Below are 20,169 nucleotides of genomic sequence, written 5' to 3'. Positions count from 1 at the left end.
TTGCAGTTCTTGTACTAATCCTCATCTTCTTCCACTTTGCTAATAATTTCCAAAGCTTTATTGAAGGATGGAGAAATGAGATCTACTGTGTTTCTCTTGTCTAGAAAAATCTGTTATCCAAGAAAGACATCAAGTTAGGTTGGCTTGCTCTACTTTTGGTTAAGTCTGCTTTGTCTCTTAAACTTGTTCAGTGCATTTGGCAGTTTACAATCACGTATTTAATGACTTTCTTTCAACATGTATTCTAAAACAATGCATATTATTGAGGTTAGCCTACTGGGTCTGAACCTGCTTGTGAATAACAGTAGAGCATGTTCTGTAGGATGCACAGAAAATGTCTCTGAATTGAGGTGAATTATGAGATGAAATGCACTAGTTTGTTCCACTAGTTTGTTCATTTTGCTGTAGCACTGTGTATGGTGTGGACTGAGATGAGGCAGTCAGCTAGCATGAGGCTGGGCTGCTGACATGGCAAGTGAGGAATCCAGCTAGCTACAGGACTGTCGTGTTCCTCAAAAATCAGGTGGAAGTTGAGAAAATTCATACAGTAAACAAGGTGTCTCTTCTGTATGGATCCAGAAATATTTGTGTTCTTCTTTCACTCCTTTGCTGTTCAGGTGTGTGATTGATGCGTCACCTAAAGCTCATTTTTTGCAGAGAATAGTGTGAAATTAAGTAGATGATGTTGTCTGTTAAAACGTGTGTGAGCTTTGAGAGGAGCTCTGTTTAGAGCTGTTTGCTTTGTCCCAAGCTGGATACTTAAGAAAAGGTTGAGTGATCGGTGGATGTAGCACATCTCTTTCCTGAGCGTGCAGAGCGACAGGTAGATGACGGTATTCCTCCCACCAGCTGAATGATTGCTGTTTGGGTGGAAGTAAAACAATGAGAGCATGACTGTACATCCCCAGTGGGTGGGATTTCAGCTGTTTATTTCTTGAGTCCTTTTGTGTGCTTTTTTTTTTTCTTTTTCCTGTACCTTGGGGTAATTTTTATGGAGATATGTGCAGTTGGTGATTGTTGGCTGTTGTTTTTAACGCTGTTGTTGAACTCATGTCAGATTCATTATGGAAGCGTGATGTTAGACAAAGACATCGACCCAACGTCAACAAGAACCAGATCTTGATTTTTTCTTAGTCTCAGCCACTGCTGCAACTCACAACAGGCAGAAGCCTAATGACAAAAAAGAAATAGTAATTTTTTTGCTGCAGAATGATAATTGGCTCAGTGTGGAAGTTAATGTGATTTTATTTGGGGATTGGTCTCTAAAGAGATTATATTTTAAGGAATCCATGGGCATGAAGGGTTTTGCAGCTGTATTTATTCAATAAGCTGTAGGCACTTGAAACTTTGCAGCAGTGAGCCAGGTTAGTACATGGCTCTTCTTGCTCCAGCAGAACATGACTGGAAAGGGATGTCTTCTGAGTGGCTGGTATGATGGGGCTTATACCGTGGGGAATGAGGATATCTCAATGCGGATATCTCAATGTAGATTTCTCCAGCTCCCATTTAAATTGGTGCTATGCTGAGTCAGGCAAGTTGAGTTGCTTACTTGCACACTGAGTTGATGTAAAGGTTAACAAAAAATCTCAGCGTATCTCTCTTCTACTAACTCTTTAAGATGTATGTGGCAACCGCATCACGTTAACAGGTTTCTTGCAAGCCCTGATTTGAGTGGGGAACTTTTGTCTGCGGCTGCGGTACAAGACATAACTGTAAGAAAATGAATCTCATTTTCAGTTTGAGCTGGTGGACGGGAGGATGGAAGGGAAGTTTGTTTTGGGAAAGTGGAGGGAGGAGTGGAATTCATTGGAAAATGTTGACATGTCCCACCTGGATGCAGAAGGTATCTGCTGATGTAGATGGAAGCACTGATGTCTGGAATGGGCGTATGGTGAATGTGATACAAAGAAGTGGTTCTAGGGCAGTAGTTTAAAGACTTGCTTCATTACTTTGGGTGTGTGGCTATTTCTTTACATTTAATGGTCACTACAAATCAGTGTAACGCTAAAGCTAGAGGGCTAATGGTCGTTTAGAATAACTGAGTCAGCTGCAGAAACTGGATTCTCTGCTGGTGTAAGACATTGCAGCTCTGTCAAAGTCAATGATAAGCTGTCAGTTTCAACCAACTGTGAAGCCTGACCCAGAAGATCACGAAGATGAAGGTTAAAAAAATTATCAAAGAAACTGACATTTTTCCATCTTTCTTCTTTCCCCAGGGCAGCCATTGAGGCTCTGGCAGCTTTGCTGAAATCAAGTAAGCTTTTCTTCTTATTATGACTTTTCTTTCTGTGCTGTGCTGCTGGACAGAATGATCCTGTTGAACCTCATTCTCCTTTAGTATCCACTTCACCCTAAATCCCCAAAAGCACTGCTTAATTAAAAGAGGTACTTGCTTATACATCTTGCAATGCTTTTCAGCGCCTCACGGCTCTGTGAACATGCAAGTCTATGGGAGTTTCTGTAAATCCCAGGAGCAAGTTGCTGAGGGAACGAAATGAAATGCTTATTTTGAATAATCAGTGAGCAGTGATTGATCTGGTGCTTGGTACAGTGGAAAAAAATAGGGAAAGCTGTCCAGCAAGTGAATAATGCTCATTGCTCTGCTTTGTCATTACTGGGAAATGGTACGAAGAACTCTCTGTCCTGTGGTGCTGTTGTATTGTGAGCTAACCTGGAAACAATAGCGTTATTGGGAAAGGTTTGGGAAACTCCTGCACTGCGAAAGATGTGGTCTTATTCTCCCTTGCAATTTCATGCAGACCTAAAAGACAGGGCTGTAGCCTATGGATTGCTGGGGCATAGCTATGGCAGGTTGTGCTTGGCATCTGCACCAGCTGGCTGTGGGTGTTGGAGGCATTAACAGGGATTCTCAGTCATGCACTGTTGTATGACTGTTCCTGAAATGAACGTGTTACCCTTTCCTGCCTTTTTCCTATCCGAAAACACTTACCTTATATTACTAGAATATAATAAAGCTTTGATTAAGAAAGATCGCTCCACCATTGCAGACTATCTTCTCTCCAATAAATCACAATGGTCTACTGTCCTTCTCTCCATCCTTCTCCTCCCCTCCCCTTTTCCTTTTTATAGTATTAGCAATAATACATTTGTGAAAATCTGTAGTCCTGAAAGCAGTGCTTAAATGAACAAACTGCAGTGGGATTGTCTCTGAGTTGCACCAGCTCAAGTGATGAAAACTGAAATAATGCTCCAGTATTAACCTTGCTGTATAGATTTAAAGGTCATGTTATTGCAATGAGGATAAGACCTTCTGCTTTGGGCACTACATCTTAATAAGGGGGGTTGTGGAGCTATGCCACAGCTGCTTGCAATATAAAAAGCAAAATTAGCATTTAGAATAGAAAGGAGTGCACAGAGAAGTCTGGAAAAGTGGAACAAGAGCTGAAAGCTTATCAGGCAGCTGGAGCTTTTCTCCTGTGCTCCTGTTCTATGGCAGGCACCAAGAATGGGAAGTGAAATTCTGCTGGCCCAGGATGTTAGAAGTATTAGTTTTCTATTTCAAGGCTTGTTCTAGGTGTAGAGATGTGGATGATATGGAGAAATGAAGAACTAATCACCAAAGGAAGCTGTGAAATGTAGACTCTCAGAGTTCTAAACCCATGTTCTAAAATTCAGTGCTGGGTAGGGGGGAAGCCTTTTGTGAGCTCAGGATTTTGTAGGGAATCTGGAAGGACTGGGTTCAGTCTCAGGTTCTCCCAGTGTCTTCTTGTTTCTTTGTCTTCTGGAGTGAAGTAAGTTTGAAGGATATTTACTCTTAGAATCAATTTCTCTGTGGCTCAGCCAGGTTCTGGAGACATCTGGGCATCCTCTTATGCTTCTTGTTTTAAGAAGGACAAAGAACATGTGCAGTATAATGGTATGGCGCACTGTTAGTTTTAGTTGGTTGTTTCTGGTGATTTCACAGAAAATGTTGAGAATTTGGTTTATTGAGCAAAGCAGTCCATACGTTATCCCTTGGGAGGATCACTGTGATGTACGGGCTACATTTTTCAATGGTCAACTCTACCAATGCTTTGCCTGGGAGAAAGATTTCTTATTTGGAGACACCTTTTCTCATTTACCATTTGCAAGTGGCAACACCAGCTGCTGCTTCCAATGGAAAGTGGTTTTAGGAAAACACATGCTCTGTTTCCTGCTAATGATTTAAGGTGTTGGAACTGGGGTTTGGGAAGTGGTGCCAATACTGTGCAATGAATTAAAGCACCACAGCATGCAGTTCTCTCTTTTCTGGTGTTTTCTGCAGGTTGTTGCTCAGTGGTCAGAGTGACTTTTAGTTTTAGTCTTGTCCTGAAGCTTGAGAAGGTAGAAGCTCCAGGCTGTTGGTGTAGCTATGTACAGCTCAACCCCTTTGGGAGGGGTGGGTTAGGAGATGTGAGAAATACCTCTGTTTTTTTCATAGTCAACATGGCAAGAGAAGAACTGAATTGTTTTTCACAGTTGTCAGCACAGCTTTGCTTATCACGGTTAACTTACCTACATGTATGACCTTAGTGTTCTTAGAAGGCTAAAAATCAAATCCGATGAATGTTAGAATAAGTGCACACCTATACTTGAGAGTCTCCCTGCAGGGCTGTTGGGTTCTTAAAAACTTCAGTTCTAAGCGGGCACAATATTGGGGTGAAACTGTCCCTCTTGCTTCTGGCAGCAAACTGCCATGGGAGAGAAAACCTCGCAGTTTTAAAAGGAGCAGGCAGATGGCAGTGTGTCTCCCTGATGGATTCAGAAATACCCTCTTCATCTCCTCAGGCTTCCTTAAGCTCTGCTTAAGACTTAGTCCTGCAGAGCCAAGGGCTGGCTGGAAACTCTGGCCTCTGTCTCTTCCTTAAAAGAAGCTGGTGCAAAATGCCCACTTAACAGATGCATAACGCTATGTGTGAGGAAATGGTTTGGAATAAGAAGCATTGTTGGAGAGAGGGTGAGGAAAGTCACTGCAAATTTACCCTTTGTCTGCTGCAAATACTCATGTATTCAGCACAAGACAAGAAGGTTCTTGATTATCCTGTCCCCCTATACATAAATGGGTGTCATGGAGGTGCTGAGTAATGTTGAGGTCAGTTCCAACAAAGTGCCATATCTTTCTATCATTAGAAGCTGAAATTACAGATAGGGGAAAGATGTTTCACACCTGACTATCAGTTCTCACTCCTGACTTCTTATCTCTTTCTAAGCAATGCAGGGTACTTTCCCCATCCTCACGTGTTGCCCTCCTGGTTGCTGTGTGTCACTTGCTGTGCCCACATACAGTCAGGGAGTAGTTTGTAGTGAAGCCTTCCTCCGTTGTCTCTTCACCATCCCATTTTCTCAGTGGCTGAGCTCATTATCACATTACATTAGGCTGGCTATGCTGCTTGTTAAATAGATGTTATGGTGCTGTATAACATGATAGCATCAGGAGTTTCTTCTCTTGGATGCTAGTCAAGTCTTCACTGGTTCTACCTCTGTCCATCCTTCCCTCAGTTTCTAGGTAACTATTACAGTGTGTGAAGATACAGGTAATCATAGAGAAATAAAGGTGTAGAGCAAAGCACAGTCTCTTCTCCATCTCAAGGTGCACCTGCTACTTTTCCTGCCTCCTTTGGCTTTGTCCCACTTCTCTGCACATTTAAACACTATTTCTCTGTGTGAACTCACCCATCCAAAATAAAGAAGACAAACTGTAGTGTTTGAGATGTGGGAGAAAAGGAGATACCTGATGTAGAAGTGCAGACAGGCATGTCCCAGGCTTGCAGGCTGAAGTTGGTGTGATCCCTGCTGGATGCAGCACCTCGAGCCACACGATGGCGATGTGATTATAGGGAACCCTGCTCCCACAGCTCTTAATCCAATATTTATTTTTTGGCGAGTAATTTGTTTATCAGCAGGTTATTTTAATCTCATTTTGCTTGTATTTGTTATTCCTGACTATCTGTACTTCCCAGAATTAGCAGTTTGCATGCCTTGAAGGAAATTAGCTTGAGCCAATCTCGGAGGCATTCACTCAGCCGATATTGAAGGAAAGGGTTAGGGAAATGGGCAGAGCCCTTGTTGCAAAGCTTGCCTAGTAAAATTGTAATGAGCAATTTAAAGAGACAGGTTGTGCTGACCTCCTGATCATACCTCTTTTATCAAGACAATTCCGTGTGCGAACAGCAGTTATTGCAGATGGCCTTTCCCCTCTTTTTCTGTATCTTTACCTTCCTCCTTTTGTCATCTTTATCCTCTTTTCTTCCCTTATTCCCCCCAGGCTTTCATCTCTCACTTCCTGCTCTTTCTGCCTCATCTTCTGTCAACTAACCTTTATTTAACCTTTCACCCACTTTTTTTTTCCCCATCAAAGCATAAGGATTATGTCTTGTGGCTGGCAGGATAAAATAATCAGTGTCATTCTTTTCCCTTTATGCTGGCATCAAGTAGGGGCAAGTAACTGTGAGGAACAGAAAGCAGTGTTCTAGCACACATTACAGTTTGAATGGCCCGCACCCTCTGTGCCTGAATTCATAATGCTTTGCAACAGATCTGCTGAATTATAGGTCTTTGGTCTTGTGTCAAAGTAGACCTATGGTTAAATACAGCACAATGTCAGTGATTTGTCTAGTATTTTGCAAGATACTTGTGCCTCACAATCATTTGAAGACCTCATTTCCCACCTCTGGATTGAGACTGCATTATCAGTCTGGCCCCAAACCTATCATCAGAATCTGTGGGATATTGTGATCAGAGTCGAATTTTGCAAATAGCTTCATAATCATCTAAAACAAGTTCTGTATCTCTGCTTTCTTCCTGAGTTTCAGAATGTAAATAGTATTGATTCTGATTTGAAGCTTCTCTTTGAGAAGAGCTTTCTTTATTAGAGGGAAAAAATGATTGAATCTCCTTTTTATTCCCTTCCCAAGAATGACATTCATCTGTAGAGATGTCCCAGACAAAGTCACTACGTTCTTTACAGAAGAAGGTTTGTTCAGCTTCTGGGCCATGGTGGCTCCTTGCTGTTTTGCTCCTGAGCGGTGGGTACGAAGGAGTTGAAGTGTCAAGAAGCTGATTAATGCTTTCATTCTCAGGTTGCCTGTGAAGTTTATGGGACAGAATTAGTCTTCTGCCTTCCAATGTAGTCGATTCTAATACTGACTTCTTGCTGGAACTCTATAGCCCACCATGTATGGATTTATCCAAGAGATGCATGGGTGACTTAGTTTCTCTGAGGACAACTCATTCTGCTTCTGTAGGGCACCCTCATGTTTATCTCCAGCAAAAAATGGTCTCACGGTGGTAGAGTAGAATAGATGTTTTCACTTCACTTGTCTTCATCTTTTATTGCTAAGAGACAATGATTGGAGAAGAGCTGGGAAGCTGAAGGTTTTCTTCTTCCTTTCATTCCCTTAGGGGCCATAGGGTTAATCTAGCAGAGCATTCTTATCTCCAAACTGTAGCAATATATGCTCGTGGCATAATGAATCAGCTGAGTGGCATCAACAAAGAGATTTAAATAGATAGACAGAAAGATAAATCTCTTTGTTCTGCCTGGTAAGCAGAGCATTGCTCATCATATTTCAGGTTGACTGTAATTCAGTTTTGTGATTAAATATGCTGCATGTTTTCCAGTGGTCCCTGTGTTCTTGGCAAATGCTTCTAAAGGGACTGGCATACAAGAGAGAGCCTCATAAATGCTCCCCCCATGCCAAAACCATGCTCGAGTCTTTTCTGCCAGACTCAAAACTTGGCTTTCATCTGTCCTTGACCCTCAATACGAAATCAGAATTCCTTCTCAACTGTGGATTTCTTTGTTATACAAGTCCCTTGCTAATTCAGACACATCTCTCACCATTTGATAATGCCACATATTGGCTGTGCATCCATGTCACATTTTCCTAGCTAACGGACCACATTATTCAGATGGATATTTTGTTGCTGCAGCAGAGGATATTTTCATTGGTTAACAGCACTGCCCTGGAAGCCAAAAGTGGGTGATCGGTTCTAAATGAGTGGGGAAATAAAGAAGGCATGGGTTATTCCCATATGCATTCCTAGGCACTCTTGGAAGCTACCTAGAAGGAGAATTTCTGTTTCCACTGAAGATGTTGGCTGCACCCAAGGAAAAGGAAAGGGACTAACAAAATAATAACAAAAAGGGTCAAAAGGCATAGAGTGTTTTGCTGCTCGACCGACACAGATCGTGCATACTCGCTCCAGGAGGGGTGGATTCTTGCTGCCTACAAATCTGTGCAGTTCTGCTTATACCTGTATGATTCATTTCCACCATCTGTATTTGTGCCAATGTGTAGACAGATACACATGCAGGTGCAGCTTTAGATGGAGACACCAACAGACACAGACAGGTGGGGAGGCTTTCTTTTTCCATTCTGCCTTCTGGAGATATTGGCATATTTCCTCCTTCGTTTATTTGATACTTTTTTTTTTTTTGACTGTACAACTGAAAAAATCTGGAAGAGAAAAACCAAAACACTGGAAAAAAAAAAAAACTCCACAAGAGCAGAAGTGAATTAACGGAATGAGAGAAAATGAAAGCTTTCTTTTCAGTTAATTCTTGTTGCTTTTGGTGGAAGTGCTGGCAGGGTGTAATCCTGCCTCTCCTGTCTACTTGCAGAACTGACTATTTCATCTTCTCAACGTGACCGTTCTGATCTTAAAGGAGATAGAATCCATGAGGGAAACAAATAACAAAGCTGTCTTGCTCAGCTTTCTCAATTCTTTACACCCAGTAATAAGACTGAGGCAATGGGACAGCTGTCTTTTGGTGCCTATGGACTTAATGTCCAAGCATGGAAGTCTGCCTTGAAGAACATGACTGTCCTGTGAAGACAGTAGTGATGCATTGTGCCAGGCTGCCTGGACACACAGTGGAGTCGCCGTCACTGGAGGCTTTTAAGGAAAGTGTAGATGTAGTACTTAGGGATGTGGTTCAATGGGCAGTAATTGGTAGTAGGTGGGCAGTTGGACTAGATGATCCTTTCCAACCTTAATGTTTCTACGAAAGCCTTATGAGCACATCTGATAAGAATTCTATTTAATTAACTTCCCTAAGCAGCTCTGCCTGCAGTGCTTTCCAGGTATTTCCCCCACCCTACTGACAATGATGCTGAAAGCTTGGACTTCAACAAGTGCTACAGGCTGTAAATCCTCGCTTCTAGTCCAATTTCATCTGCCTCTGAACAGTTAAAGGGAGGCTCTGAGCCTGATCCAAGTTGTCCCTACCTAACACTGCCTGACTCTTCTTGTTGTGTTTTATACACTTATTGACTTTTACAGACTCTCTGAGTAATTCTTCAAGGAAGATTGACTGATTTAAGGGGTAAGTCATCCTGCAGGTTAGTAAACATGACAGCTGGTAGAGGATTAACAGGAAATTATGAATAAAGTAATTGATAAAGGATTCTCAAGCAATGGAAGTGAGTCAAAAAAAAAAAAAGAAAAAGAAAAAGGAGAGAAAACCAGAGTGAAGGTCAAAGGAGAAGGTTGACCTAAAAGTCTGACAACCATCAAGCCCTAGAATACAAGCTGTACTTGTACAGGTATTATAGGAAGGTTAAAAAGGGGAAAAGAGGCTGCACAGAGATGCAGGCCTTAGTGTAGGTGTCTGGGCACAGCTGTGCATAAGGTATAAGAATGGAATGCCAGCATGACGTGCAGATAGTGCAGAGGCACATCAACAGGGTTGATCCTTTCTCTGGTAAGGAGTTTACTGATATACTGTAGAGAGCAAACTGAGATGACTGCAGGTAACTTCCTTCCCTTTTCCAAAATCTTCATCTGTTTCATCACTGGGATTCAGGTGAGCTGTGTACTAGATACTTTCTAGTCACTCTCTCTGTGGCTTCCTTGCTGCTGATTTTCTTCATCCAGCAGCTTACCCCTTTTTATTCTCTCTTCTCTTCTCTGCAAATCCTTGCTGATTAATGTTCCAGGTGTGAGAGGTTCTGGTAGTCTTTTTAATGGACTGGAAATGAATTGGAGCTTACTAGCTCTGGAGAATCCATACCAAGAGCCATCTGTTGTGAGCTGCAAACTCTGAGCGGTATTCAAGGAGCTGAGCTCCAGTCTCGCATATGCTACCTGGCCCCTTGGTTGATTGGCGAGCTCCTGACAGCTTCTAATGTGTTATCACAGTCAGAAATGTCAGGACCAGTTGGGAAAGTATGTTTAGGCAGGGTTGGTTTGAAGGGAGGGAGCCTGGAATCTGGTTATGGGTTCATGTTTGTCCTGTGGGGCAGGGCACGGAGCACAGTTGGCGAAGGGCTGTGCTGCAGAATGGTCATATGGATAATTCACATTTTAACACCAAGTTTTCTAGTCTTCTTCTTTGAGTTTTGCATCCTGGAGCTGTATGATTTCACATCTTTTATATTTTCTTAAATAAGACTAGCTTTTATTTTTGAAAGTGTCTTTTCAGCTTTGTTGTAAAACCTTCAAAAGTGATCTGAACAGTCCCTTCAATATATGTATTTTTTTTCAGAACCAGAAAGCAGCAGAAAGGAAGCCCAAAATGCTGTTCATGTTGGTGTTTTGTTAATTTTTATACGCTTGGGGTTTTATTTAATCTCATGATGTTAGGAGACAGGCTGTGATTTTCCAGAATAATTTGATTCATGGCTTTCATTATAGAGGTATATGTGGGAATGCATTTAGAAATTAAATATAATTTCACTGGCTGTGACAGGATTGTGCAGCTACAAGGTTTGTGTGTTTGTTGATCTCAGCAAGGTGTTCCGTCAGGACTAAAACACATACACTCTATGTGAAGAGTGTATGACCTGCTGACAGCTAATCTTATTGCTTGGCTTTTCTCACTCCTTGGGAGTTTCTTTAGTTTCTGGGACACTTACAGTGCTGTGATCTGGATTAGGTTTATTAGCACTCGGAAGGAGATAAGGGCTCTGTGCCTACCCCAGCTTTGGTTTGCTTAAAGAAAGCTTTCATTCTTTTAGTCTTCTGACTGACCGTTTCCACTCAGATGTGAGCCATTTTTGTGTAATTCCAAGAACCTGACTCATATTTAACAAATAACATCTTAAACCACAACGATGACAAAAGATTTAGCTTTGTCCATGAGATGAAGAAGAGGTATTGAAGTCTGAGTTTATAAGAACTGTGTAGACACTTGTTTGTCAAATAGAATGAGCAGCTGGAAGAGTTTAATTCATCCTTTTCTCTTTCATTTCAGAATCTAACAGCCGTCGAGCAGTGAACAGAGGCTATCTGGGTGGACTGCTGAGACTCTATCAAGACTGGCATCACAATGATGTCTCCAACAACTACATTAATATTCGTAGAGGTCTCCTGCTCTGCCTAAAGCACATCACCAACATCCAGCTGGGCAGGGAGACTTTCCTTGGTTCTCGAGGTATGGAGATTCTCTTCACAAGTGTGCAGGTAAATGATGCTTCTGTGCTTAAGTGAAATGGATTGGTAGTTAGCACTGCATCCTATGTCTCATTGTAAACATGTCTTGAAATCTAGACATTTCATCCCTCAAGAAGTTCTGTCGTGAGTGAAAAAATGATAATGTCAAAATAAAACATATTGACAGTTTTCAGTCCAATGAAAATGTTTCCATTTAAAACTAATATTAATCCCCACTGAGTCTCACAGGAGTTGTAGTCCAGGATTTTGAATGTTTGTTTTTTTTTTCTCCTCTATCATATCCCACTCTCTGCTTAGTCTCTCCCGAAGTGCAGTGCAGGGTTTCCACATAAGAGTTAAGGTGTTTCATGACATGTTTTCTTTCAGATATCCACATGGATAAGTCCACTAAATCACTTTCCTACCAAAAAATGTTGATTTAGCCAGGCTTTTGTTAATGACAGACATAAATGAGCTGCTTTGCAGTAGGTCCAGTTTTAATCTTGTGAAACATTAATGTAGTTTTGTCAGAAAAAAGATGACAGTCCTGAAGATGGGAACCCTGTAAGGTGTAGAAAGGGCAGGTATGGAAGAGTAATGTTTTCAGCTCTGTCTCTTGCCAACATACTTCCTTAGCCTCCTTTAGAGAAATGCTGTATAGAGAAACCTTCAGTTCTTGACATGTGCTATTCCACAAGGGGTATTTCCACTGTAAATCTCGATGGTCAATATATTAACTCATTCCAGAACCGTTATATACAGGATGAAAACCTGTCTGCTTTTCCTCTATCAAATATATTGCCTTACTGTCCAGTGTATCTGCTTCTTCACTGTTCCCATCACTATCATGAATGATTCTCCTGTTACGAAGATATTTCTAACCAGCAGTAGGAGAAAGAATGTTTTTTGTCTCCTCCCTCCATTCCTTCCCTTCAGATGGGATGAGGTGGCCACAGCCAGCAGAGCTTTCAGGGAGTATCAGCTTTTTAAGCCAACACCATGATCTGCAGAAAATTGAGTAGGGTGTGTGGCAACAGCTGCTTGGGGGCAGATGTCAGCTTATTCTCTCTCCAGTGACTTCTACAGCCCATGTTTTTTTTCCTGAGCTAACATCTCCTGATAGCTCAGCCTAGGGGCAACACCATGAAAAGTGCAAACATAGGGTCACCTTGGGTGAATAAACAGGAAATGACACGCTAAGTATGCAGTGAGCATTGAGAACGCTAATCTGTCCAAAGGTTAGAAGTGGAGCGGAAATGACAGCTTCAGGGGCCTCTAGTTGATTCTCTTCTGCTCTATGCTACTTAGGTTGGTTTTGGAAGGGGAATTACCAGAGTTAATAGGCTCAAAGCTCAACATTTGCTCATCTCTTCTTTGTTGTGCTGTCAGTCTCTCCACAAGATGTGGAGCAGTAGGTGTCTGGCAGTCCTGTAAGATCTCACTTATGTTCTCCTGTAATCTGACCGAATATGGAGACTGCTGCTGCCACTGAAAGTTTATCATCATCTTCATAGTAGAGAGAGAATGGGAAATTCATCTTTCTAAGAGGAACTGCAGGCATCAGAGAGAAAGAGAGCAAGACAATTCCTGCTTGGGAATGCAGTGGTTCTTTGTGCAGACAACACTGTAATGCCTTTAGGAATGTGCTGGCTCTGGTGATTAGTCTTGAGCAAATTGACCAACTAATGTGACTTTAAAGATGTTACAGGCTGGCTAGGAAAGTTCTGCTGAAACGCTTTTTCCCCTTTAATCTATTGAAGTCAAAAGAGTTCTGCTGGGATGGATTTGTTTTGGCAAACCCCAGTGAAGCCCCCATTCACAGGACAGGTTTTCAGCTGAATCCTCTCCAACTGCTCATGGTATGGACTGTCAGGCAGCTGAAGTGCCTGGGCTTACCTGGATACCCAGAATACCTGAGTTTGTACCTTTACAAACTTTAAACTTTATTTTTTCTTCAATAACGAGTGAACTTAAGGCACCCCAAGATCACCCATTCATATGGTATTTGAAATAGAAACCAGTTCTCCTTGGCTTTTGCTCTGACTGCTGTAGAATTTCCTTGGAGATGCTTTCAAAATGTTTTTTTTTCTCACTGTTGTTTGTAACAGCCAGAGATCCAGAAATACATATTAAGATTCTTGTAGCGAGTCCTGTAAGCGTGTCAGCTTTAGATGATTTTTCTAGTCTCCCTTCAGGAATCCAAGTTAATCCCACTGAATCTTATAATGCTGTTCAATCATACATGAGAAAACAGACTAAAATCCTGTACAATAACAACAACAAAAAATAAAGAAAAAATATCAGCCCAGCCATTTTTCTGTTCTTGCTTATTAATAAGGGCTTTATGTTCTTCTGACCCCTTACTGCATCCGCTTGTCCAGCCAGCATCCTAACTATGGACTGTGAGACAGGAGCTCTAAGTATTCTTGCCCTCTGCTCTGTACCATTTTATCTGCACTGAAGTGAGGCCATGATTTTTAGACGATATTAGAACTTATTTTAATATCCCTCTTTAGACATACAGCACATTTGTGCTGTTTGAATTTCATTCCTGCTCTGACAGGCTAAGCCTTAGTCCCAAGTCACTAAATATATCAGCTTGCTGGTAAGCATGGTACAACTTGTAAACTTAGGAAGGATGCTGCACAGATTAGTCAGTCTGGTGAAGGCTGTGGTATGAACACAATATATACGTGTATTTGGGGAAATCTGAAGATCTGGGAAAATAAGGTGGTTTGGTTTTCTGAACATTGCGTGTGTTTAGGCAGTGTGCCTTTGGACAACAGCATTAATAATTTATCTAAGCTGTCTGTCTGTTATGTTAAAGATGCACACGTACCCTTCAGGTAGAGTGTTGTTACAACAAGATGCCCAGGTAGGAAATTCATGCATGATCCTGGTTCATGAAAAGTAAGGAAAGGCAAAAAATAGAGACCAAATAGTTATTTTATCTACGGAAAAGCAATAAATACAGATTAAAAAGATATTGTAGATCATTAAAGTATAGGGAAAGGTAAGTAACAGGGAAGCGACAGGGGAAAAAAGCCCTCCATAATTATAATGGTGTGATGTTCAAATCGGAAGAATGTTTCTAGGAGATTACGCGTAGTAGACAGTGCAATTGTAAGAGACGTTGTTGTTCTTTGGTTCTTAGGACTGTTTATCTTGCAAGAATCTGGATCCTGTTGTAACCACTGTGACTCAGATTCTACGAAAGTGCTATCCCAAGGAGCCTCTGCCTTTGGTGTCAGTGAGAAGCTCCTATTCCTTCCCTCTTCCTGGGAACGTGAAGACTGAACGTCCATGCATGGGACCTGAAGGTGAATTGCTGAAGGGTGAGTTTTGGTAGAAGGAAATGGAGCATGACATGAGAATTAAGCATAGTGTCTGGGGATGGGAGTCTTGTCTGCCTTATCCTGAGGTTTGTAGTTAAAATTAGCCTGAATTGCAGTGATACTCATTTAGGGATAGAACCACCCCCACATCTTCTTGGTGCTTGGAGGTTCTGTTTGGAGAGTAAATGAAAAAAGATTAAAATAAGTGGTGGAAATAGAATAAGTAAATAAATTCATCTGTGATTCAAAAAGTAATGGGACAGAGTGAGTGTGGCAGAGACTAGAAGTGCCACAGTTCCATGACAGCAAGAGAGATGGAGGCAACTGCCTGTGCGTGGCTGTGGGGATAACACTGCCTTGCAGACTGTTCAGTAAGTAATTTTGCAAAGTATTATCCTTTTTCCTTTCTAAAATAAAAGCAGATAGCAGGCAAATTGCTTGAGCAAATGATATATCTCAGCACTTGCTGAAAATAAGAATTCGGGTACAGGCAGAACAGCCACTCCACAGAAACAAAGAAAAAGACTCCATGATGCACACAGGCAGTTTCTCTCTTGCTTTCAGTTGCACATGCAAGATGCTCAGATACTGTAATGATGATAGCAGTAAAATACCCTAATCTAGATAATATAGATTAAGAGCATCCTGTAATATCATTGCAGCCAAGCAGAAAATCTCTATGGCTTTGTAATAAGAGTTGGATGCGTATCATGGTGATATTTGTCATGGTTTTGAAAGGCAGTGCTTGATTCCAAGAGAACAGGGCTTTAAAAACTGTGAGATTTAGTGCCAAATGCATTTATACCAGATTAAGAAATGGGATCTGCTTTAATCAGGATTGTGTTGGTTGGAAGGCATGTGTGCCACACATGAGATGGCACGTATTGCTGTGGAGGGCCTGACAGGGATATAAGGTTGAACGCATTTGTGTGTATCTCTCTTCTGCAGATGATAATGAAAGTGATAGTGAGGAAGACACAGAAAAAGACCTGAATAAAGATGATGTGGAGAGTAAAGAGGAAGTAAGTATGCAAATGACAGTTTATATATCATCCATACACTGGAAAATAAACTATTTTCATTGTCCATTTTGACATCCTGATGAATTGTCTAAACAGAGAATGTGGATATATGTGCTCCATGTGGGTACACTATATGAATGCGAAAATAATAAAAGGATAATTGAAAGGTGAAAAAAGGGAAATGACCATCTTTCAGTGATGAGTCCGCTACATTTATCCTATGAATTACCAGGCTTAGCACCTAGGCAAGACTAACCCTTCTTTTCTTCCTGTATCAGAGCATAGTTGGGCTATAGACCTATCATAAGAAAAAGATTAAATCATTTAAGCTATAGCTGAGGCATTTGAGCTTAGATAGCTTCATCATCTGCTGCACACAAATAATAAGGTGTAATATTCAATATCTCTGTTTGGGCTACTTAGATAGGATTGAGACTTCTGTGGAAGGGCCATTTCGTTTGTCGCCCTGTTTTTCTCTGAGTATTAATTTGATATGTCACACGATAAAAAGTAGAAAAACCAACAAACCAACAACGAAAACCCCACCAGTAGCTCGGCATCTGAACTTGGCCCTGTCTGCATGTTTAATCTGTATTTTAGAGCTGATCAAGCTGCTTATTAGGAATAAGGCTCACTGAGAATTTACCTTCTTTAATTAGTTATTCATAAACAGATCCTATGAGCTTCAGTTCCGTTTCATTATTCATAAGTATTTACCAAGAAGAAGTGAGCATTTTTTTTGGTGGCTTTTGCTCAAGAGTTTGCTCTGAATATGGGTTTTAACTCCTGTCTGTTTGGTATATTGGTTGTGTATCTCCCATGACGAAGCAGGGAATAAGTAATGGACTTTCAGTTTACCTTTCTCTCCGAGATAACTTTTGAACCAAATCTTCATTTTGGTTCTGGAATCTGATACAGAGAATTGCACATAGATGCATGGTTGCTTTTAAACGTGAAAGATTCAGATGTAATTCTTAGCCCTGCTTCAGTGATAACTATCTAAAAGTTTGTTTTGCTATTTGTTTTGTGTGGGTTATTTTTGCTAGGGATGAAGTACAGAATATTGATTGGGCAAGAGTTTTAGAGCTATGTATCAAGAACATTGAGGGAGAAATGTAAAATATGAGCAATTGATTCCTGCAAACTCTGATGCTGAGCTGGGCCTTTCTGTTTAATTAGAGATGTCATTTGGTTGTCTAAATCAAAGGTAGACCTATCAAACTTTCCAAATTTGCCAGTAGCCCGTGAGGCCGTTTTACTTTGATGTATTATTGGGATTTTCTTGGGAAATACTTTTTTTTTTAATAATAATTTTGTTCCTTTGAATCAAAATATTACCAGCTGTGCCTTGAGAACATATGCTTATTTGTTTGCACAACGTAAAGGAAATTACTGATGTGCTCCAAAACAACTAGTAGCTGCTGAAGTCTCTTATTATGGAGCCTCTCAAGCTGACGTGCTTATAAATATGTTCAAGTTTAAGTGGGCCTAGATGCTTTTTTAAACTGAGTTTTTTCACAGTTTTTCCAGGTATGTACCTAGATAGCAAAATTCCAAATTCCCCCTTTTCACAGTCTAGTTTCTCTTTTTGTGCCTCCATTTTTTTGTTACGTTAATTGAGTTTACAGCCTTCATGGGTCTGGAGGGAGCAGTTGTAGGATTTGGTATGATAATAGAAACGAAGAATGCAGTGCAGAATATTACTTTTACAGTCGTGCATTAGTACATGTGGGTCATGTTAAATATGCATGTATTTTTCTATTTCTGTTTTTGTAGGATTATGACTTGGAGACAGATGTAAACAAATTGAGGTCAAGGCCAGAGCTTGACCGGCCAGAGGAAGAGCTTAAGCAGTATGAAGCTTTGTGTCCTGAACTTTCCCATAATTTTCAGGTACAGTCATGGCATGACTTCCTTTATTTGTGAATATTCATGAAGTTAAGAATTACTTGAAAGGGAATACTGGCAAGAGATAACCGGGCAAAACTATTGCAAAAGCAAACCTAGGTGTCTTATAGGGTTGGAAAAACAAAGATTAAGACTTTTTGCAGTAGTTTATTGGCCTGAATCAAGAATAATAGAAAGAGAATGATGATGTTTGATGCACATTTGGCTGGCTATGGATTAACTAAGTGCTACTGAATCAATTGCCATATGAGAAATCTGTCAGATAATAATTTGTATCCTTGCTGGCAATTTCAACATCAATATCTGGATTGGAATGAGATGTGGAAAATAAATACTGGCAACTAGTGGCTTGAAAGAAGAAATGGAGAAGATTGCACTGCCACTGAAATGCACCATTCAAAGTGCTCTGTTGCAATTTGGGGCAAGAAATGAGGAGTATTGCGCTCATTACAAGTCTCAGAGTGAATTTAGGAAAGCTGTGACTAAAATATGAAAGTGGAAAATGGACCATTGGATGAATGTATCTCCTATTTGTACAATGCTGTCAGTTTTATTGTGTCTGTAGGTAATTAAATGGGTTTAAATTATTACATTTTGCATGAAGACAGGGGTGGAATTTTAAGTGATAGTTTGATCTCCTTTTGCCAGCAGTAACTTGTGAATTATCTTCCCAAATTTATGATACCAATGGGTTTTGATCAGATATTACTCAATCTGATCTCTTTTATTCTGGGAGGACTACCATTGAAGAAACTTTGTGGATAAAGGAATTCTGGTAGGTTTTTAATAAAAATTTTTTTTTTATTATTTAAAATTTTATTATTTTGGGAGATCTGTAAGTATTTTCTCTTTATTCCTTGCAAGGTTTTCTCTGAAGGGAGGCATGATCTGTCTTTTAAGTTTCTTTTAATTTCTTCTGCTTTTTAAATTTAAAGGAGCTTGATTCAGAGTCTGAAGAAGAGAAGAAGTCAGAGGACAGGACTCAGAACCTTCCCTCCACTTCACCTCATTTCATTCCTAGTGGTAATTCTGTGAAAGATCCGAACTGTAGATGTAGAACCCAAAGTGGCACAGAGGCAGGATCAGATCCAGGGGAGAAGGATTTCAAAGCTCTGCTGCAGAGTTCAACAAAGGAGGAGAAATGCTCAAGGAGTCTGATGGGTGAAAAGAGAGACATTGTAGAAGCAGTCCAAAATGCAAACTCCTATGAAGAAGACCCAGCCAAGAATCATACATTTTCTCCATGTGCTCTCCCAAAAGAGACTGCTTGGTACAAAAGGATGTTTAACCCTGAGTGCGAGGCTTCAATTGATCCTACTTCTGCAGTGAGATTGGAGACCTCAGAAATAATAACAAAGCTTCTGGAGGAACACCAAGGGAATATCCCATTCCACAGCCCTCACTTCTACATAGCCAGGGCCAAACGTACCAAGTCCATACCAGCCTACAGAGATTTGGCATTCCCTGATTTCTGGGGCCACCAGCCTCCTCCTTATGGCAAGCCCATGTTGGAGCGGCAGTATGGAGTTCAGAGGTGATTGCACTTTAACATGATTTGGTTTTGACTGTCACGTCTCTGAGATACCTATGAAGTTATAGAACCAGTGTTGGATTGTTTGCCACAAGAAGATAGGCTGCAGATCAGGATATTTTTGTTTAGGTTTTACTCTTGAGGATAAGAAAATCACATCTATCTAGATTGGGAACAGGATTAGAAACTAGCAGGCCTGTGTATCAGTGGAGCAATGGTGAATTTTGCCTGTGCATTGCTTTCTTTGACTGGTAGATAAAGGGGGCAGAGGCCAGGATGGAGTGAGATTTTTATGGCTTCTGTAAATCCATAAACACTCACCTATCTCATATTCTAAACTGCTATTGATTAATCTAGCTATTGATTACTCTCAGTTTCAGTGTAGTTATGTTCGTGATGAGGCCCAAAGCTGGGTAGAGCACCGAGAAACATCTGTCAGTGCCTTTTCTTTAAAGCAGGTAGACCAAGACCCAGAATTATGGCATGCAACATGATGAAAGAATGAAAACGAGCCTTACCTTTGGCACATTGCTAGAGGTTTCTGTTTTGTTGTCATTTAAGGTGTACGGTGGAAGGGAAAGCTGTATTTTAATGCTGTTTTGGAAGGGGAGATTCTTTCTGTAACCACTGTTGTTTCTGTTCCACCAATGACTGTGCAATTAGTTTGCATTTCATTTCATTTTAGTCTATACACACAGGAGTCTATAACCAAACAACAAAGAGGTTGGACTCTGTGCTAAACTTTAAAGGTGATGAACAGTAATTAAATGGAGTTTGTGAAGTAGCACTATTTTCTGATATCTAGAGGGAATTCTTTCTGTAGCAAATTCAAAAGCTAGAAGTCTTATTTAGAGGCAAATTCATGATCCCATCTTCTTGCACTGTTGCTCTAAGAGCTTTGCTTTTGTGATTGTAATAACGTGCAACTGTACAGCTAAAATGGGAATAATCATATTGTGCTTCAGGGTATAACATGATTGCTGCAAAGGTCAGGAAGTAAATCTGGCATTCCACATTT

General features: G+C 40.7%; 1 protein-coding gene across 1 annotated transcript in view; it reads left to right on the top strand.

The window, feature by feature from the left end:
* The window catches only part of AGBL1 (ATP/GTP binding protein like 1), a 96,766-nt gene that overhangs the window by 43,245 nt on the left and 33,352 nt on the right, over positions 1-20,169 (top strand). Inside the window, exons 7-12 of the mRNA XM_032446924.1 lie at positions 2,217-2,254; positions 11,177-11,385; positions 14,510-14,690; positions 15,639-15,712; positions 17,489-17,605; positions 18,556-19,154. Coding sequence (XP_032302815.1) covers positions 2,217-2,254; positions 11,177-11,385; positions 14,510-14,690; positions 15,639-15,712; positions 17,489-17,605; positions 18,556-19,154 — 1,218 coding nt within the window. The remainder of the gene's footprint in view (positions 1-2,216; positions 2,255-11,176; positions 11,386-14,509; positions 14,691-15,638; positions 15,713-17,488; positions 17,606-18,555; positions 19,155-20,169) is intronic.

The sequence above is a fragment of the Coturnix japonica genome, chromosome 10 (assembly GCF_001577835.2).
Source record: "Coturnix japonica isolate 7356 chromosome 10, Coturnix japonica 2.1, whole genome shotgun sequence".
Lineage (NCBI taxonomy): Eukaryota > Metazoa > Chordata > Aves > Galliformes > Phasianidae > Coturnix > Coturnix japonica.
Note: the sequence above shows the minus strand (reverse complement) of the source record. Positions and strands in the feature narration are given on the sequence as shown.